Source organism: Mauremys reevesii, linkage group 3, assembly GCF_016161935.1.
Source record: "Mauremys reevesii isolate NIE-2019 linkage group 3, ASM1616193v1, whole genome shotgun sequence".
Taxonomy (NCBI): domain Eukaryota; kingdom Metazoa; phylum Chordata; order Testudines; family Geoemydidae; genus Mauremys; species Mauremys reevesii.
Genome location: NC_052625.1, coordinates 81,091,665 through 81,110,381, shown reverse-complemented (window position 1 = coordinate 81,110,381; position 18,717 = coordinate 81,091,665). Strand labels below are relative to the sequence as shown.

At 42.5% G+C, this 18,717-nt stretch overlaps 1 protein-coding gene across 1 annotated transcript in view; it reads left to right on the top strand.

Annotated features, from left to right (window-relative positions):
* The window catches only part of DISC1 (DISC1 scaffold protein), a 345,826-nt gene that overhangs the window by 257,452 nt on the left and 69,657 nt on the right, over positions 1-18,717 (top strand). Inside the window, 1 exon segment of the mRNA XM_039530205.1 lies at positions 14,488-14,548. Coding sequence (XP_039386139.1) covers positions 14,488-14,548 — 61 coding nt within the window.

Sequence of the window (18,717 nt, the reverse complement as noted above, 5' to 3'; positions counted from 1 at the left end):
TTAGATCTGTGTCAATTCAACAAATTCTTAAAAAAGGATAAAATTTTGCACCCTAGCTTCTATTATCCTTTCCCTGGATACTGAGGACTGGTATGCTGCCCTTAACTTAAAAGATTCCTACTTCCATTTGGCAATCAATCAAGCTCACAGGAAGTACCTCCGATTTCTAGTAAAGCAAAATCATTACCAGGTCACTCTACTACCTTCTGGCCTGTCAGCAACTTGCAGGGTCTTTATCAATGCCATGGCAGTAGTAGCTACATTTCTCCAAAGATTAGGAGTACAGGTTTACCCCTGCCAGATGACTGGCTTGTCAAGGGCCAGTCCAAATGTCAATTTTAGAGCCCTGATACAATCAACGTTCAATGCTCTGGGACTGTTAATCAACACAGAAAAATTTCTTCTTTCCCTGGTCCAGAAGATAAAGTTTATAGGGGCTATACTGGACTCATCTGAAGCCAAGACCTTTCTTCTGGACTCTAGGTTCCAGGCAATTCGGTCAATTGTCAGAGATTTGAAGGCTTTCCCAGTCACAATAGCTTGAAATTGTTTACCTCTCTTGCACCTACATGGTTCAATATGGCAGACTGTGACTCAGAACTCTGCAGGGCTGGCTGGCATCAATCTACTTGCCAAGCTGTCATCAATTGGACTCCATTGGAAGCCAGTGCCTTCCCATGTCCTTACCTCCCTAGATTGGTGGAGAGATCCAGCCAATGTATGTGTAGGCATTACATTTGCCCACCTACAGCCGACTCTCATGCTAGTGACAGATGCTTCGGCCCTGGGCTGGGGAGCCCACCTCAGTTCTCTACAGATGCAGAGTATATGGTTTTCAGAGAACGTAGCTTTACACATCAATGTCAGGGAACTGAAAGCTGTCAGACTGGCATGCCAGGTATTTCTATTGCAGATCAGGGGAAACAGGCTGTTAGTACTCACAGACAACACAGCGCCAATGGTTTACCTCAACAAGCAGTGAAAACTCCACTCTTCTCACTCTGCCAAGAAATGACTCTACTGTGGGAGCTCTGTATTGACAACACAGTAGATTTATAAGTATTGTGCCTGCTGGACATGCGTAACGACCTAGTAGACCACCTGAGCAGACTATCTGAGTCACCATGACTGGTCTCTTTACTCTTATGTGGCCAGATACATCTTCCAGCCTAGGGGTTTCCCCAAGTAGACCTATTTGCAACAAGTTCCAACAGAAAGTGTCAGCACAGATTCCATGACAGACACCTTTTATTGATGTGGTCAGGCATGCTTCTCTATGCTTCTGTACCAATCCCGTTCATTCACAGGGTATTGCTAAAAATAAGATGGGACCAGGCCAGAGTCATACTTCTAGCCTTAGAATGGTTCTGCACTCTCCTGGCACTGTCAGTGAAACCTCCAATTTCACTTCTGCTTGACTGAGGCCTAATCACCCAGGATCACAATTGTGTTCTCCACCCTACCCTACAATCCCTTCACTTAACTGTGTGGATGCTCCATGTCTAGACACTAGAGAGAAGGCTTGCCTGAAAAGCATTCAAGAGATCCTGCTAAATAGTAGAAAGCCTTCTACAAAAGCAACTTACCTTGCTAAATGGAGATATTTTTCCAACTGATCTCAGGCAGTATGGGATACCACCGACCAGTTCTTCAGTTCAAGTGCTTATTATACCTGAAGCATCAAGGTTTGGTGGTTAGTTCTATTAAAGTACAGCTGGCTGCTGTTTGTTTTGCATCATAAAGTGGACAATTGCTCTTTGTACAATGACATATCCACAAAGTTTTTAAAGGGCTTAGTCAAATTATACCCTCAAGTGCAGGACCTGTTCTTCCATGGGATCTAAACTTAATATTGTCAAGACTTATGTGTCCCCTGGCTGAACTGTTGGCTACCTGCCTTCTGCTGCTTCTATCAGTGAAGGTGTCATTTCTGGTGGCCATTACCTCAGCCAGAAGAGAAAGAGAACTGCCGTCATTAATGTTGGGGCCACCATATATAATCTCTTTTAAGGACAAGATTTGCTTGCCCCCTCATCTGAAATTCCTCCCAAAGGAGGTTTCCTCGTTACATTAAACAGCTAATTTATTTGCCTGTTTTGTGCCCAGAACCACATACGAGCAGGGAGGAAGAGCATTTGCATACCTTGGACGTCAGAAGAGCCTTGGCATTTTACATAGATAGAACCACACACTTTTGTAAATCTTCCCAGCTGTTCATAGCAGTGGCTGACAGAGTAAAAAGTCAATCAGTATCCACCCAGAGAATTTCTTCCTGGATTGCATCCTGCATATGCATGTGCTATGATTTGGCTAATGTTGGTCCACACGACAGTCACAGTTCATTCAATGAGTTCACAGTCGGCCTTGGCAGCCTTTCTGGCATAAGTTCCAAATGCAGAGTGGTAACACGGTCCTCTGTACATGTTTGCCTTCCATTATACTGTGGCTCAAGGCTCCAAAGACAATGCTAGAGAAGGTCAACTTGTTCTCTAAATGTTACGGAAATAGACTCCGATCCTGCCTCCGTTCTGTGGCCTGTGAGTCACCAAGAGTGGAATGCACACGTGCAATCATTCAAAGAAGGAAAAAAGGCTACTAACCTGTTCCGTAACTGTTGTTCTTCAAGATTGTTGTTTTCAGTTATGTGTAAGTGTTGGCACAGGAATTTATTGCCTTAATTGATATTTCAAGGTTATTGTTGTCTGCAGTGCTGAATGTTGTTTTCCTCCTAGCTATGTGACAATATTCTACTTTCATATTACTTCTAAACTTCTCTGAAGGCAAGCCTACACTACAAAATTAAGTAGACTTAAGTTACATTGATGTACAGCCATTACAGTAATTAAATTGATTTTTCATATCCACACTACCCTCCTTCTGTCGGCGGTGCACATCCTCACCAGGATTTAACTGACAGTGGGGTCATTGTGGGGCCACCCCCATTGTTGGAGCCCCTGCTCTTATCCCTGAGAGGCGGGGCTCTGGGCTGTCAGCTGCCAGGGCTGACAGCCAGAACAGTCAACACAGTGTCTTCATCGACGTAAGTGCTATGCCTTTTGTGGAAGTGGAATTATTTGGACAGTGTAGTGGGCTATTTACATCGTCAGGAGCAACATTGCAGAGTTAAGTTGATGTAAGCTGCCTTAGGTTGATGTACAGCTAACTCTGTAGTGCAGAACAGGACTAAGTGATTCTGTTCCTCTTTCCTTGCTTTAAAATAACCTGGAAGGACCAATGTCTTAGCCACTATGTACTGTACTGAAGTGAAGACAAGTGCTTGTCATATTCCTTTGTCACTTTCCACAGTGATAGCCTTTCTTTGCCACATTTTGGTCTTCACCTCTTTGCAGAGCCCTTGTTCAGGGCCGTCCCTGGACATTGTAGTGCCCTATGTAGCCCCCCCGGGGGGGTTGGCTCCAGGACTCCACGGGGCGGGGGGGGGCTGCGCCCAAGGTCTCTGTGGGGCAGGAGCAGCATGAGACAGAAGAGTGGGCTGGGGCCGGGTCACTCCACCTCCCACTGCCCAGTGAGTGCAGGGCACGCCCGACCCCTGCTGCAGTCCCCCGGGACGTAGCTCGGGAAGGGGTGGAGTGGGGGCGGAGCAGGGATGGGAAGAGGTGGAGATGGGGCAGGGGCTTTGGAGAAGGGGTGGAGTGGGGGCAGAGCAGGTTGGGAAGAAGTGGAGCTGGGGGCTATGGGGAAGGGGTGGAGTGGGTGCAGGGGCAGCTTTCCTGACCAGTTCAGCTGGCCAGACAATCGGGCTGGCTGCTGGAGCATCACACAGCTGCGTAGGGCACCAGGAAATTTGGGGCAATTTGGTGCCCTATGCAGCTGTGTAGTTTGCATATGGGTAAGGGCGGCCCTGCTCTTGTGCATGTATTCTCCCATGTCTCTTTCAGTAGCCAGAATCCATGGCTGTTGGGAACCAATTCCACTCATATCTTCTTGGCTGTGTGCCTATGCAGTGTTTGTGTTCCATAAATGAGTCTGTAATATACAGAGACCTTCTGAACCAGTAATCACATTTGGTGTAGCACAAAATTACATTTTGTCCTGAAGAGGAGCCTTTCTGCGTCGCTGGATTCTGCCCAGATTATACAGCCAGACTTACCCGCACGCTGAGCAGCTGCACAATTAATAAGAGAAAAGAGACTTTCAGCAGCAGCATTATGGCTGGCATAAAATTCTGAGCCTTTTCTTGTTTTGGAGAATTTCTAGAGAGACTGTTTCTGACTGTGACTCATATTTAAAGGCTGACGTGGGGCCATTCATTTTAAGTGCTGGGGCCTTCAATTTAAGGGCTAAAACTATATGTTTCTGGCTCAGTTGAAGAACCACAATGAGAAGAAATTAGCATAGGCCACCATGTGTTTCAGTAACCTTTGGCAGACATACAGTGTTATTTAGCTGGTACCTAATGTAATGATTCCTCAACTGTGATCTTTTGACCACTAGCAATCCACAGAGAGCAGGTTGGTCATATGTGGTCATAGTATGCAGACTGTTGTTGGTTTCCAGCTGCTTAAAGAGGTGTCCAGGCTCTCCATTGCAAAGAACAGCTTGTAGCACTGTAAAATCAGCTAGAAATGAGGAGCAGCCAACCTTGCTGGCTCTATTGAGGAGCTGTTGTTATGTAATAGGAGGAAAAGAAATGGGGGTCACAGGTGGGATGGGAGCTGCTAACTACTAGTGGGAAAGAAATGTCTAAGGTAACAGGGATGAGGTTTTCAGCAGAACAGGTGAAGAAGATCAGAGGGCTGCAAGGAAAACCGGGTAACAGGGAAGAGAAGACAAGGGGGACCAAATGGCAGAGAAGCTTATGTAGATTGAGCAAGGGGAGAGAAAGGAACAGAACAGCCACGAGTGGGAGGATAAAATGAAATGGAAAACAAAAGGAGACCATGATTAAGGTTTTCAAGAAGGACAAACCACTTAAAGACAGCTATATCTATAAATGTTCTTCTAATATTGTGTGTAACCAAGGGCTGTAGTTGCTGCAGAGAAGTTATAAGACAGCAAAATGGATTGGGAAATTGGGAGGGGAGGTGGCTCACATGATCACAAACAGGATGGGTGGTCATGAGACAATCACTCTGTTAAGATGTGTTTACCCCATGAGAAAGTTTGAAAACCCCTGCCCTAGGAAATCTGTTCAGACCTTTTTTTGGCATGTGTTCCTAGAGCAATACAGTATGTGGCTCTAATATGTCAGGATATTGAAGCTAAACAATGTATAGAAAGGGCCTGAGTTTCATGAGATACTTTAACTCCTTAATTCTACTGATATCAGTTTTAAAAAGTTTTATAATAAAGATAACTTTTCCAGAGGACAGTTGCTTTGTATTTCTAACAGAGATGGACCAGAGTCACATAGTTTTGATCCAGATTTGGAGTTGAATTTACATTTCTCCAAAGGCACTCCAATAGACTGCTGAGAGGGCACATTTCAGATCTGGGTGCTGGTGCTGGGCCCCAAATGGAACAGCTCTAATTGCTGAGTGGTGTTAAAATATAAACAAACAAACATAAAATAACCTATGCTCAACAAGTCCACCTACCCTACATATAATTATCAGAGAGACAGCTTGCCTAGTCGATAGGGCACTGGGACTGGGAGTTACGAGATCTGACCTGATCTGCTGTGTGACTCTGGGCAAGTCACTTCATCTTTCAGTGTTCTTTTAACCCTCTCACCCTCTCTCTGTGTGTGATGTCTATTAAAATCATCTGCTTTTCAGGACAGCAACTGTCTCTTCTTATGTGTTCGTTCAATGCCTCACGTAGTGGAGCCCCAGTTTTGTTTGGAGCCTTTAGTTACTATTGGAATGTTAATAATGTTTATAATGGCTTAGTTTAGAAGTCCTAAATTTATGTTAATACATAGTCAATAATGAAACTTAACTTTAACAACATTGACCTATTTGGTTTTTAAAGGTATATTATTTACTAAAATGATGTCGAGGGTAATTCCCCTGCTTCCCAAATGCTATGTGAGAAGCTGCCATATGTTTAGTTTGCTAGATTTATAAAACTCTAAACGAAGCTTAAAATCCATATGGAGCTATGGTAATTCCCTTCAATTTCAGCAATTTAATCATCACTGACCTTGAAAAGTCACTTGTCTCTTTAGATGAAAAGTACCATGTACAGTGCAGTAGGTTCAGCAGGCAATTTCTGGGAACATCTGTTTTAAGTGTCTCTTTTTATGTAGAATGTTTTATATCCCTACTTCCCACTCCTAAACCTTTTATGCCATATTCTGAACAGAACATGATCTTGGTTATGGTAGGTGGCGGGCCTGAGAACACCACCTATTATTTAGATTGCCCAACACACCCCATTGTAAGACCCTGGTTTCGGTTGCTCAGAACTTTGCCAAAATGTAACCATTTGGGCTGAAAATTTTCATGCCAAGTGTCTGCCTTGGTCTGAATTGTTTTGGAAAAATTCAGCCAAAATGGTTCAGCCATTTGTGAGAATAAGGCTTGGGGGGAAAATACATTGTTTTACCATGTTAAATAATTATGGAGGCTCTTTGTTTAAAGCTCTAGAAATGCCATGCTTTGGATCAGGGACTTGAAATTTAGCTGGGGGAGACCTTTGTATTAGGGATATGCTTTTTGACATCCCAATGAAAATCCAGCAAAATGTGACCAAGTTATAAGCCTTAGAAAAATCTTTGTTCTCACATGCTCAGTAGAGATGCTTAGATTTTAGCAGCAAAATGTCCTAGAGATTCAGTCCACATTGGGCATGCTTCAGCTTCGGGCTGAGTGGGATTGTCACTCCAATTGTAACTCTGGGCTATTGTGGGCCGTGCTGGATCTAGGCTGGATATCTGAATTAAGAGCAGCAAGACTATCCCTCCTGTGCTGCTTATGACACCCTTGCTGGGCCCAGGCACCATGGAGAAAGAAACTTCCTGATTCAAATGCAGAGGGGACAAGAACTTACCCATGGGGGCAGGAAGGGTAGTACACTGGGACAAGGAGCCTGAGGGGTGGAAAGACTGGAATTGGAGGCTGGCAGGGGGGGAGTGGGGAGGGAAACTGGGACTGGGCATTGGGATAGCAGGGGAAGACTAGATTGGGTAAGCAGACTAGAACTTGGAGCTGGGGAGGGAAATGGTGCTGGGACTAGGAGCCAGTAGGTGCGGGGGGGCTGGAAGAGGGAGACTGGTACTGGCTGGGAAAGGAGACTGGGACTGAGAACAAGTGGGGCAGGATGAATGGGTAGGGGAGACAAATCAGATAAGGAACTTGGCGAAGGAAGAATTGAGACTAGCTGGGTGAGGAGACTGGGGCTGGCATGAGAGACCTGAGGAATGGAGAGTGAGACTAGCTAGGTTAGGAGAATGGGACTGATGGGGATGATGAGCCACCAGTGTGGAAGTGTCATGACCAGGACAAGAACAAGTTGGTGGGGCTGGGACAGAAGGGGTCAAGCTTGGGGGGAATGGGCAGAAGGGTCTGTGCCCACTAACACACACACCCTTCCAGAGCCTTCAGTGGAACCCACGATTCCTGAGTCTCACAATTCCTCTGCTGTCAGCAAATATCTGTGAAAACCACTGGCAAAGTGTATGTCCCATCCCTCTCTAGTGCTGGGCCACAAAGAGAATAATAACCTGCTACTGCTATCAGTTATTCCATTAGCTCAAATGGCAGAGGTCTGTGTCATGGATCAAAAGGTTCCAGCCATGCTGATGATCCATGTGGGTATCAATCGGATACCATATAATAGAATTTTTGGGGAAATTACACACCAGTAACTATAGTAAAAGAATGTTAAGGTTGCAAGGTCAAGCACTCAAAAGTTAGGAAATACAAGAATTAAGGCTTCCTTTGGAACCTTAACTTGGCCTCCTTATTTGTATGCATTATGACAGTCTTGAATCACATGATTGCATATTATTTTTTCCCCAGAGGCATCTCTCACTCAGTGGACAGGCTAGACCTGCTCTGGGGTGAATCAGCGTTTTGTAGTGTAGAGGTCTGTGCAAACTTTTCACATCAAAATTAGGCAAACTTGCCTGATTGTAGGTTTCAGTGGAAACTCAAAACTCATTAAGCTTCACCAAAACTTGAAGTCTTGGGCCAGCTTGCTGCCAGATAGGGAGCCTGGAGAGAGAGAGCAAGAGACTTACTTGCCACCAAAGGCTTAGAGAATACTTTTTACCCCTTTTTAACCCAAAGGAACCCATACCCCTCCCTCCAACTAAGCAGGCACTAGCTCCCTTAGGTATCTTCTGAGAGGACCCCATGTGGGTACTTCCCTCCCCACACACACTGTGTTCAGAGGTTAGATTTCACATTCTGCCTTTCTGTATGTTCAGGGGTGTCTTGATCTCTTATACAGGGAGTGTTGGTAGGTTTGCTATATCCAAACTAAATCCATAAGAAACATCTTAAGGAGGGTGAGCTGCTTGTGCTCCTCTTCCCTGCCCACCTTCCGTTCAGCAGCAACGAACGCAGGTAATGCTTCTCCAGTTCTGCAGCTTCCACTTTAATAGAGCTTCATGTCTGAGATGTTGGAGAAGGCACTCAGTGAAATCTCTATTACCATGGTGCATTCTGATATGTGACGAATTCAGAATATGGTAAAGGCTAATAGCCATGGTAAACCCAGAACCATAGAGGTATTTCCTGGTCCTGCTGCTGAGTGGACAGGTGAGCTAGAGCAAAGTAAAAAATCCCACTTTCCTGAAGAAGTTTCCTGTGGATTTAGGGAGGAACGAGACAACCAGGAGTCCCTATAAATGTAATGGGGGAATGAGCTAGTTAACCACTTCCAGAAAATCCATTCATTTCCTAGTAATTTGTTATTTCAATTTTTTAACATATTTTTGCACAGTTTTTAGAGGGGAAAGTTAAGGTTGGTTGTGAGGTGTAAAATGGTTGAGAGTACAGGAAAGATTATATGGTAGTGGAGATTTCTCAGCCTAGATCCCTTAACTATAATTTCCAAACATCAGGAATTGCCATACTGGCTCAAAGCGGTGGTCCATCTAAGGCAGTGGCCAGTGCCAGATGCTTCAGAGGAAGAAAACCTGCAATATGCAATTTCGAAATAATCTGTCCCAAACTGAAGTTTCTTTTTAAATCCCATCAAATAAGATTGACTTATACCTTGAAACCTAAGGATTTAAAGCCCTTCCAAACATCTGTTTGTTTTCTTTTTAACTCTTATTATTATTACTGGAAAATAACCTTAAGCCCGGAAAGAAAGACAGCCTTTCTGGAATATTTTCTCTTCTGTGTAATTCACCATTTTCCTTTCTTAATTCTTGCCTTTTCCAGAGGGGGTTCTCCTACTAATGTTTCCCACACAAATGCACTGGTTAGACTCAGTGCTTCTTCCCACAGAGCATGTTCTTTTGGATTTTCCCTCCTACGTCCATGGGGTGCAAAATTGCTTGCTGCTTTGCAATCCAAAGTCTTGCTACTGTTATTGTGGCTTGACAAATCAGCTTGACATACGTTCTGAGGAGTTGAAATGTAGTCTCTTGAAGTTTGACTGCCTTTTCAAGTTAACCTTCAAATACACTAAAGCTTTGCCACAGTTTTCAGAATATGACTTCACACATTTCATTCAGCAGACTTTCCACTGTAATAGAAAAGATCAAATACTTTCAACTAATAGTGTGCTTCTTTGTTTTTTAAAAAAATCCTTTTTACATTTTAAAAGCCAAATCCTGCTATGCTTACTTAACACGTACTGTAATTCTGTTCTCTGTTTCATCCGGGTAGGTCCATTGAAATAAATGCATTTACTTACCCCAGGATAACTGAGAACTGAATTTTACCCTCAGACCTTTGCCAAACAAAATTCTCAGTAAAGTCAGTGGGAGTTTTGCTTGAGTTGGCCCAAAAAACCCTTGGGAAGGAATGTAATGGTTATGAAAGGGAGAGACTAATTGTATGGGCTTGCATCACATAGGGTATGGCTACACTTACAAATCTGCAGCGCTGGTAGTTGCAGCGCTGGTCGTCCAGCTGTGCAGGGCCAGCGCTGGTGTGTGGCCCCACTCACAGCTACCAGCGCTGGTGTGTGGCCACATTTGCAGCATTTGCAGCGCTGTTGGGAGTGATGCATTATGGGCAGCTATCCCAGCGTTCAAGTGGCAGCAACATGCTTTTCAAAAGAGGGGGGTGGGGTGGGGCGTAGTGTGACAGGGAGCGGGCGAGAGAGAGAGAGTGGATTTTTGGAGCCAACACTGTGTGTTAGCTTCCTGACTTGAAAAATCAGAACATGTTCCCGGTCCCTTACCCTTAACTCTTAACTGCAAACAGCCTGCATCCAACGGATTCCCTCTCTCCCCTCTGCCCCGTTTCTGTCAAGCAAACACTCACTCCCTGCCGCCTCATTATCTCATTTGATTGTTCACAGATTGATCACAGCAAACAGGAGCTGTGTTTGTTTAGATAAGCAGCTCCGGTAGCAATGGAGCTCCGGAGGTTCACAACAAAACAAAGAGAGGCTGCATAACAAAACAAAGGGAGTAATTTAGTTTAAAGCATTCTGGGATACATCCTTATACCCTGGAGGCCAATAACAGCGCTGGTGTGTGGCCACACTTGATGACCAGCGCGGCAATCCTTATTCCCCATGCTGAGTGAGGTGTACGGCCAGCACTGCAGCCAGGGAGTTGCAGCGCTGGAAGTGCCCTGCAGGTGTGGCCACTTACTAATTGCAGCGCTGGAAAGCCTCCACCAGCGCTGCAACTCGCAAGTGTAGCCATACCCATAGTGCAGGCAAGGCTCTTCACATTCTGTTCTTACCTGCAAACCCCAGTACTACTTCAATCCTAGATTTAGAATATGGATTATTCCTAACTGTGCCAAAATGAATGTTTCCATTATTTTACTGGCAGACATTGTATGGTGGTTAGAAAGGAGAATGGTGGTATACCATTGAGAATCAGCTGTGCCTGACCTTGATTGTTTGTAAGACTGGACTCAAGCTGTCAGGCCCCAGGAGGAAGAAGAAAATGTGATATAGTAATGACAGAACAAAAATGCTGAATCATTTTTCTCCAGATTAAGCTTCTATGGGAAAATCCTATTTCTGGTCTCAGCAAATACACTGGGGTCTATTCTTCTATGAAGATTTACAATATTTGTCCCCTTAATTGGCAATAACAGCGAAGTACATCAATCCCCAGAGCACTGGTGGAAAAATAGGCCCTGTTTGCTTTAATTTAAAAATAAACCTTTTTACATGTTCATGCAGTACACAGTCTCATAAATTATTTTCTCTGGCATCATCAAGCACTTTCTGAGCTACATTTAAGAGACTCATGCATAGCTTTTGGCTTGAGTTTTCTTGCACTAAATGGTGATGACTGGTTTTTATTAAATTAAAACAAAATCTAGAAATCTGCGGCTTGTCCTGTATTTCCAATGGATGGTCCAACGGTCTGAAATATTCATGTACTTGTCCTGATGCTTCTTGAAAATCATTATCAGGAAAGTAACACAAATAGAATTTTTAAGTAGTTTTTTTTTGTAGAAAAAAAGCCCTTCTGGTCACAACCCTTTCAATTACATGCATAAGAAAGCAAAGAGGCAACATTAGTCTGCTGTGAGAGGAGAGAGCCACAGAAAGTTTGTGTTATTCTTAATTTAGTTAAAACATTTGGCAGAGGTGTACGTGGTGTAGTGATGTGAGGATATTTTCAAAAGAGTGTTAGCATTTAACTGACCTACTTTGGACTAGCGGTGTTCTCTTGTGTGTTACTTTTTGTCATTGAATAATGCTGATTTACCAAGCTGTGTGCTTCAAGGTCATTGTAAAATAACAGGTAGGGGCAGGACTGAACTGTGAAAGCGAGAATTACTGTATCAGATCATGTCCAATTAGAATATGACAAGCACAGCAGGAGAAATTGGAAGTAGGGTTTATCTTTCATGTAAGAGAGGAAGTCGCTATATCAGTTAGAAACAAAGTAAGTGTGAAACAGATTCTCCACCCTTTCTCATTCCTCTCCAAAAATTAATATCTATTGACATTTATATTGGGAAGAAGTTGTACTATCTCATGTTCAAGGGTATGATGGCAGTGGCAACTGAACAAAGAGCATTGCAGCTATACACATTAAAGCTATTCTTTCTTAAAGTACATGTCAAACCGTAAGTCAAAACATTTGTAACTGACAGATAAAAATAGTTTGAAAAATTAGGTTTTCTTTTAGCTTAAAACAGTGGTATGTGATTAAAGGAAGGCTTACAGTCTTACAAGGTCTCTTGGGCTTCGCAGATAGACCTTTCAGGAAAAATAGGAATTAATAGTATTTAAAAAACTAGATGCTTTTTACAAGCTTTGTAGTATAGTACAGTGTTGCCTAATATAACAAGTTTTGATATAAAATTCTCTTTGTTATGAGGGAGAGAAACTGCATTGGCCTCCATCACCATTGCAATCCTTTATATAATCTATTTGTATAACTTTCATTAGCACTTTGCTTACAGAGATGCAGAACTGTAAATATAAATAGATGCAGTTTTTTACATATAGCCTTTTTTGGTCCTTCTGGATCATAGCATGTTGTTGTGTTGTATAGCACCTCTTGAAGGTGAATTTGAATTGACAATGCCACGGAGAGCAATGTGAGGCTTTGCAAGAGTATCATCTGTGGAAACAATCATATCTGATTGGCTGAGCAAAGTGAGGCCTTTCAGTCAGCTTTATGGAATTTCTCTGCTTGTCTGCCTCTTTGGTTGTAACCCGATAATTTTTGAACACCACATCTGATCAATTCCCAAAATTCAGGGAATCTTCTAGGTATCAGTGGGCAGAACTCAACTGATTTTGGGGGAGATTGGAAAACCGAAACGAAAAAATGGGTGGGAGGATGACACAGCTCCTGGTATCTGGTTGTCACACCCAGCATCTTTACATAAGTCTGTAATTGTCTATCAATTACAGAACTTGTTGATGGCAGCTGTTAACACCTTCCAGCCTAACAATACCCACCCCCTTTCAGCTCTGTCCACCCTTCCAATGGACCTTAAAATGTTGCCTCCTCCATCCCCCATGTGACTTCTCTCTGAGACAGAAAGAAAATAAATAATTTAACAGATTATGAATTGTTGGGTAGATGAAGGGATGCAAGGAGCAGGGGCGGCCCCAGACACCAGCGCAGCAAGTGCGTGCCTGGGGCAGCAAGCCACGGGGGGCACCCTGCCAGTTGCTGTGAGGGCGGCAGTCAGGCTGCCTTTGGCGGCATGCCTGTTTGAGGTCTGCCGGTCTCGCGGCTTCGGCGGCAGGTGCTGAAGGCGCGGGACCAGCAGATCGCCCACAGAAATGCTGCCGAATCTGCGGGACCAGCGAAACGTCCCACAGACGTGCCGCCGAAGGCTGCCTGACTGCCATGCTTGGGGTGGCAAAAAACATAGAGCCGCCCCTGGCAAGGAGCCCCTGGCATGTGCAATGAGCTTGGCCTACAGAAGCAACAAACTGTACAACCCTGTAGTGTATTTGGAGGAATAGTCTATCAAGAGTTGATATCGTTTACATTATCAGTTTAAGAAGTTAAATATTCCCATCTGACTTAGAGACAGTAACTTTGCTTAGAGACAAAAATGAAGAACTATCTTTGCCACAGTATGGAAATGTTGATCCATTGGATGCTTCTGTCCTTCAAGAAAGGATTTATATCTCTTTCGCATCTTGTCCAGTTTGGGGCATATGAATATTCAAAAAAGGATATTTTTAGTGCAGTGCATTAGAAATTTGCATAACATTAATTGAAATGAAGGCTAAAAATATTCCTTCCTTCATGTGGAATAAATGACATGCAGCAACTCTTCAGATGGGAAGTCACTAGGAGATAGTGGACATATATATATCCTCACACATATTTGGTAATGTCCAGGTCCCAGTGTATACAAGAGCTTAGAACATTGCGTGGATTGGGAACAATCCCAAGAACATTTAAGTTCCATTAAAATTGTTTGGTAGCTTGGGACAGCTTCAGTTTAGTCCCATATGTTTCATTAAGTTTTAAAGGGATCTCGAGCATCGACTGTTACAGTAGCTAGGTCCATCTGGCAGCCTTCTCCTGTGGTAATGGGAGGATCTAGTCCGTCCTTTTTGTGTGATGAGAAGAATCTACCTGTGCCTCTTTCTTCTCTCCCCACCATCTGCATTACACAGCTGAGAGCAAAATTTAGCAATAATAATAATAAATTAAACACATTAATTTAATATGTGCTTTAGACTTTAACGTAGGGATAAACATTCAGATCCTAATTTTAATATGAAAAAACTAGTAGAATTCCCCTTCAAACTGTAATGTAATGTATATGTAATGTAGTGTGTAAGGGATGGGATGTAAAAAAAATTAAATAAAAAATCAAGGGACATTTTTCACTAATAAATCTCTATATTTTACCTCTTCATCTTGATTCCTTAGTAAATAATAAGAGTAGACAAGTTAAAATTAAATAGCCACAGCACTCCCTAACTTTGACTTTTATTTTGCAGAGACAAACGTGAAGGAAGATGCTGTGAAGTTCATGGAGATGCTGGAGGATAAGCTGCATAGGTAAGGATGGCATGGTGGAAACCTTTTTAAAAAAAATCTAAAATGTTACTTTATAAATATAACTGTTGCTTTAGAGTGTTGGTGAACACTTTGGAATATATTTTTTTTTAAATAGCAAAAATCAGAATTTAGAAAGGAATAGTTCAAAGGAAATTTTTGTTGTTGTTCTTTCATCCCATCATCCTGAGAAGTGTAACAAAATCTTATTTAAAAAAAAAATCTACAAAGGCTTGGAAGTACCATAAGTTTCTATATTATGGGCCAGATTCATGGCCCTGCTGCAGCTGCTTTGCACTAGTCTTCCAGTGTAAAGTGGCCATATAGATCCGCATATCCAGTTAGTTGATTCCCCTGGTGTAAGGGTATTCTTCAGGGGCATAGACAGGTCATATACCACATCAGCCTACCTCTGACATAGTGGGTATGACAAGACAGAAGGGGGCATGGTCAGGATATCACTGCATCCACCTCAGCGCAAGCGATTAGAATCAACACGAGGCTGCTCTATTTTAAGTTGCAGACCAGACCAGTATCCAGCAGTTCTGGGTTGTGGGGAGCGAGCACAGCATTGATTTAAAACCACCTGCGCCCGCCCCCCAGCAGTTGTACACAAAAGCACAAATTAGCTGGGCCAGATGATTTCGCCCATGAACTCTGTGCTCTTATGTATTAAATAATGATCTACTTAATTTTGAATAGTTCTGAAAAATATAATGAAATCTTTCTTCCTCTCTAGCCCCCACAAACCAATAGAAACCAAAACAACAATATAGCTGTTTTAAGTATATAACCCTACTACGAATACATATTTTTAAACTACTGCAAAGATTAATATTTAATCCTCTTGCTATGTGAAGAACTCTTGTGCCTCCCTCAAGGGTTGCCTTGCCTTTCCATAACTTATCACCGGGTGCTGTGTTGCTGTTGTAATGGAACCATCTGTTAGAATGGACTTTGTTTTAAAGAGGCATTTACATTTTTAAAAGTCTGGCTACAGTCTGTATTATTGATTTGTGTAAAAATCTCCTTTGTATTGCTGGTTTGGAATAGAGAATGGTACTTCTACCCATGCAGTATTTATCATAATGGCTGAGGGAAGGTTCCAAGTTTTTAGACCTGTTCATATGTGCTTTGGAATACTAAATATTTAGTAGGTTATAGGTTCCATATTTAGCACTAAATCAAAACCATAGTGCAAAATCTTGTTTGTTTAAATTTTCATCAAGAATACAAATTCCAAAGAATATGGTGTAGCAACACAGTGATGTTTCTGAGGCTATGGCTACACTTGCACTTCAAAGCGTGGCAGCGCTTTGAAGCGCTAAGTGTAGTCAAAGCGCCAGCGCTGGGAGAGAGCTCTCCCAGCGCTGTCCGTACTCCACCTCCCTGTGGGGAATAACGTACAGCGCTGGGAGCCGCGCTCCCAGCGCTGGGGCTTTGACCACACTGGCGCTTTGCAGCGCCGCAATTTGCAGCGCTGGAGAGGGTGTGTTTTCACACCCTGCTGCAGCGCTGCAAATTTGCAAGTGTAGCCATGGCCTGGGTTTCATAGGTTTATAGCAACACAACAGATCCCTCAACAAACAAAATCACCTTCTCTTTAACAGTTAACCACAGGGAAAGTCAGAGAAATGTCATTTGCATTTTCTTTTGAAGGAATTTTCTGGTTGTGGACAGACAATTGTGCTGCTAGCTTTGTAGTTAAGTATTCAATTGCTTTAAAGAAATTAAATACTGCATTTGGGTTGTTGGGTTGTCTTATCAACTCAAAACTTTTTTTCTGCATTAATGTTGTTCTAATCCTAGGAATTTTTCCGGTGTGTTTTGTATATGCTGTGTGCTGTTAATGGGTTTTGAAAGAGTATGTGGCATGTGTCTCTCACCCACCCTCTTCTCCCAGTACTCATATTTCTGAGAGTGAAATTTGTGCTGGACTTAGCGATGCCATCATGCTGGTATTTATCCTGTTTCGGTGAAGTGTGTCATTTCTGGGAAAAGATTGAAAGCTAAACCCTCCTGTGGCATTATACTACATATTGGAAGCCCATGCTGTCAAGTCATTTCTTTATCAACAAGGAGTGAACATTTCAAACCGGTTCTAACAGACTTCAGCAATATATTGTGTTGTAATGCAACATGTTCGAATTGTATTGATAGGTTGCATTCCTTAGTACCATATAGACCAGGGGTAGGCAACCTATGGCACGTGTGCCGAAGACGGCACGTGAGCTAATTTTCAGTGGCACTCACACTGCCCAGGTCCTGACCACCGGTCCAGGGGGCTCTGCATTTAAGTGAAGCTTCTTAAACATTTAAAAAACCTTTTTTACTTTACATACAACAATAGTTTAGTTATATATTATAGACTTATAGAAAGAGACAGTCTACAAATGTTAAAATGTATTACTGGCACGCGAAATCCTAAATTAAAGTGACTAAATGAAGACTCGGCACAGCACTTCTGAAAGGTTGCCGACCCCTGATATAGACTTTACTATGTTTGTTTCAATCTTTGTTTTCTACTGAAACTACACTATAGGCCTTAATGTGATATTAGTTAGCAGTTACTGTCATCAGGTTTTACTGAGGTTTTACAGGTTGTACTAAATACATGTAGTTGAAGTTCTACAAGTACATTCCTGCAGTCATATTAGTTTATTTGTCATGCATCTTTGACCGTTACCCCAGCCTTCTCTCACTCTCCATCTCCCTGGGACTAACATTGCACTAGTCTAACATTGCAGACACCTGAGCATCTTCAAAAGGCTACCATTTTTAAAAAAATTAATCTGTCAGAAAAACAGGTTCTTCCAAATGTGGACTGTCTCCCGCACACCTCTCCCCCTAAAAAAAAAAACCAACCCTATTTCTATCCAAGTCCCAAGATGGGCAAGATTCAGTCCTGCACTAGTGGTAGCTTTTCTGTACATATAAATGTCACAGTTCAAAAAATCTCATATCTCAAGGAACTGCAGGTCTAGAAATGGGAGCTTTATTCATTGGAAAGAGGAGATTCCTAGCTTTTCAATGGTAACAGCACCCACTTCTAAACATGGATGGGCCTCAGATATCATATCTCTCAAATCATGATATGTTTAGGTATGCAAAAATATTTTAGGTCTTTTTGGAAAGTTTCTAAGACTCTGAGCTTAGAAACTTACAGTAACTAAGACTCTCTGAGCTTAGTTGGACTTACAGTAACTAAGGCATCTGATTTTATAGGGAGAGGGATAAAAAAAAATCTACTTTTTAGAAACGCTCTAAAACTTTCCTAAAACAGCTTTTCTATAACTTGGGACATATACAGAGTATATGAAGTATGATATAATGGTTTTATAAGGACTTGCTTGAGATGATGTGAAAAGCTCACTTTCAGCTTTAGTGTTTGCGATTAATATGACTATCCCAAACTCATGACAAAAAAGCCTTTTATTCCGCAATATGTCATCGTGTTGTATCTCAACTCCGTGTCTCCTCCTTCCCCCCCCCAAAATGCATATTTCTCCTACTTTCTTATGTCTACAGTGAGTTGTTCCTTCTCTCTGTTACTAGGAGGCAGTTCAGATCTGCCAGTCTTAAGCAGAGAGCTAAGATCCTTGCACTGTATTAACCAACAGAATTGTTGCATCTCCTCAAGAAGTAACCAGGATGTTTCAGTCCTCCCTTTTACCAGAGTAAAAGAGTACATTAATATTAAAATGGATAAATTGAATTCATAGGAGGATTTCCCTTCTGCATCGTGCAGGTGCGGTTTTCAACAGTGGCAGAGCCCATCCCCAGAAGGGTTGCCAAAGTTAAAAGATCTAACAGCACATCAGAAAATTTACTCATTTTAGCACACTCCATGAACTGTGAAACTGTTTTGTGTCCAAAAGGAAGTATCTCCTGAAATTCAAGGTACTACTCAGTGCTCACCAGAAGAAGTGAAGGCCTCTTGAAGAGAAACAGAGAAGTTACTAGCTCCTTCCTGTCAGCAAGGCTACCAGATCCCTGCTGAACACTTAGAGGGTGTTTTCTGATTAGGGAAAAAAGGTGTAATCTTACCTCATTGTATCCAACATATGGAACAAACACTAGGTAAAATCCTAGTGAAGTTAAGACAGTTTTTAGCTTTCAGATTTGTTAGCAGGTCAAGATAAAGACTATGAGGGAGCCTAGCATTTACCTTA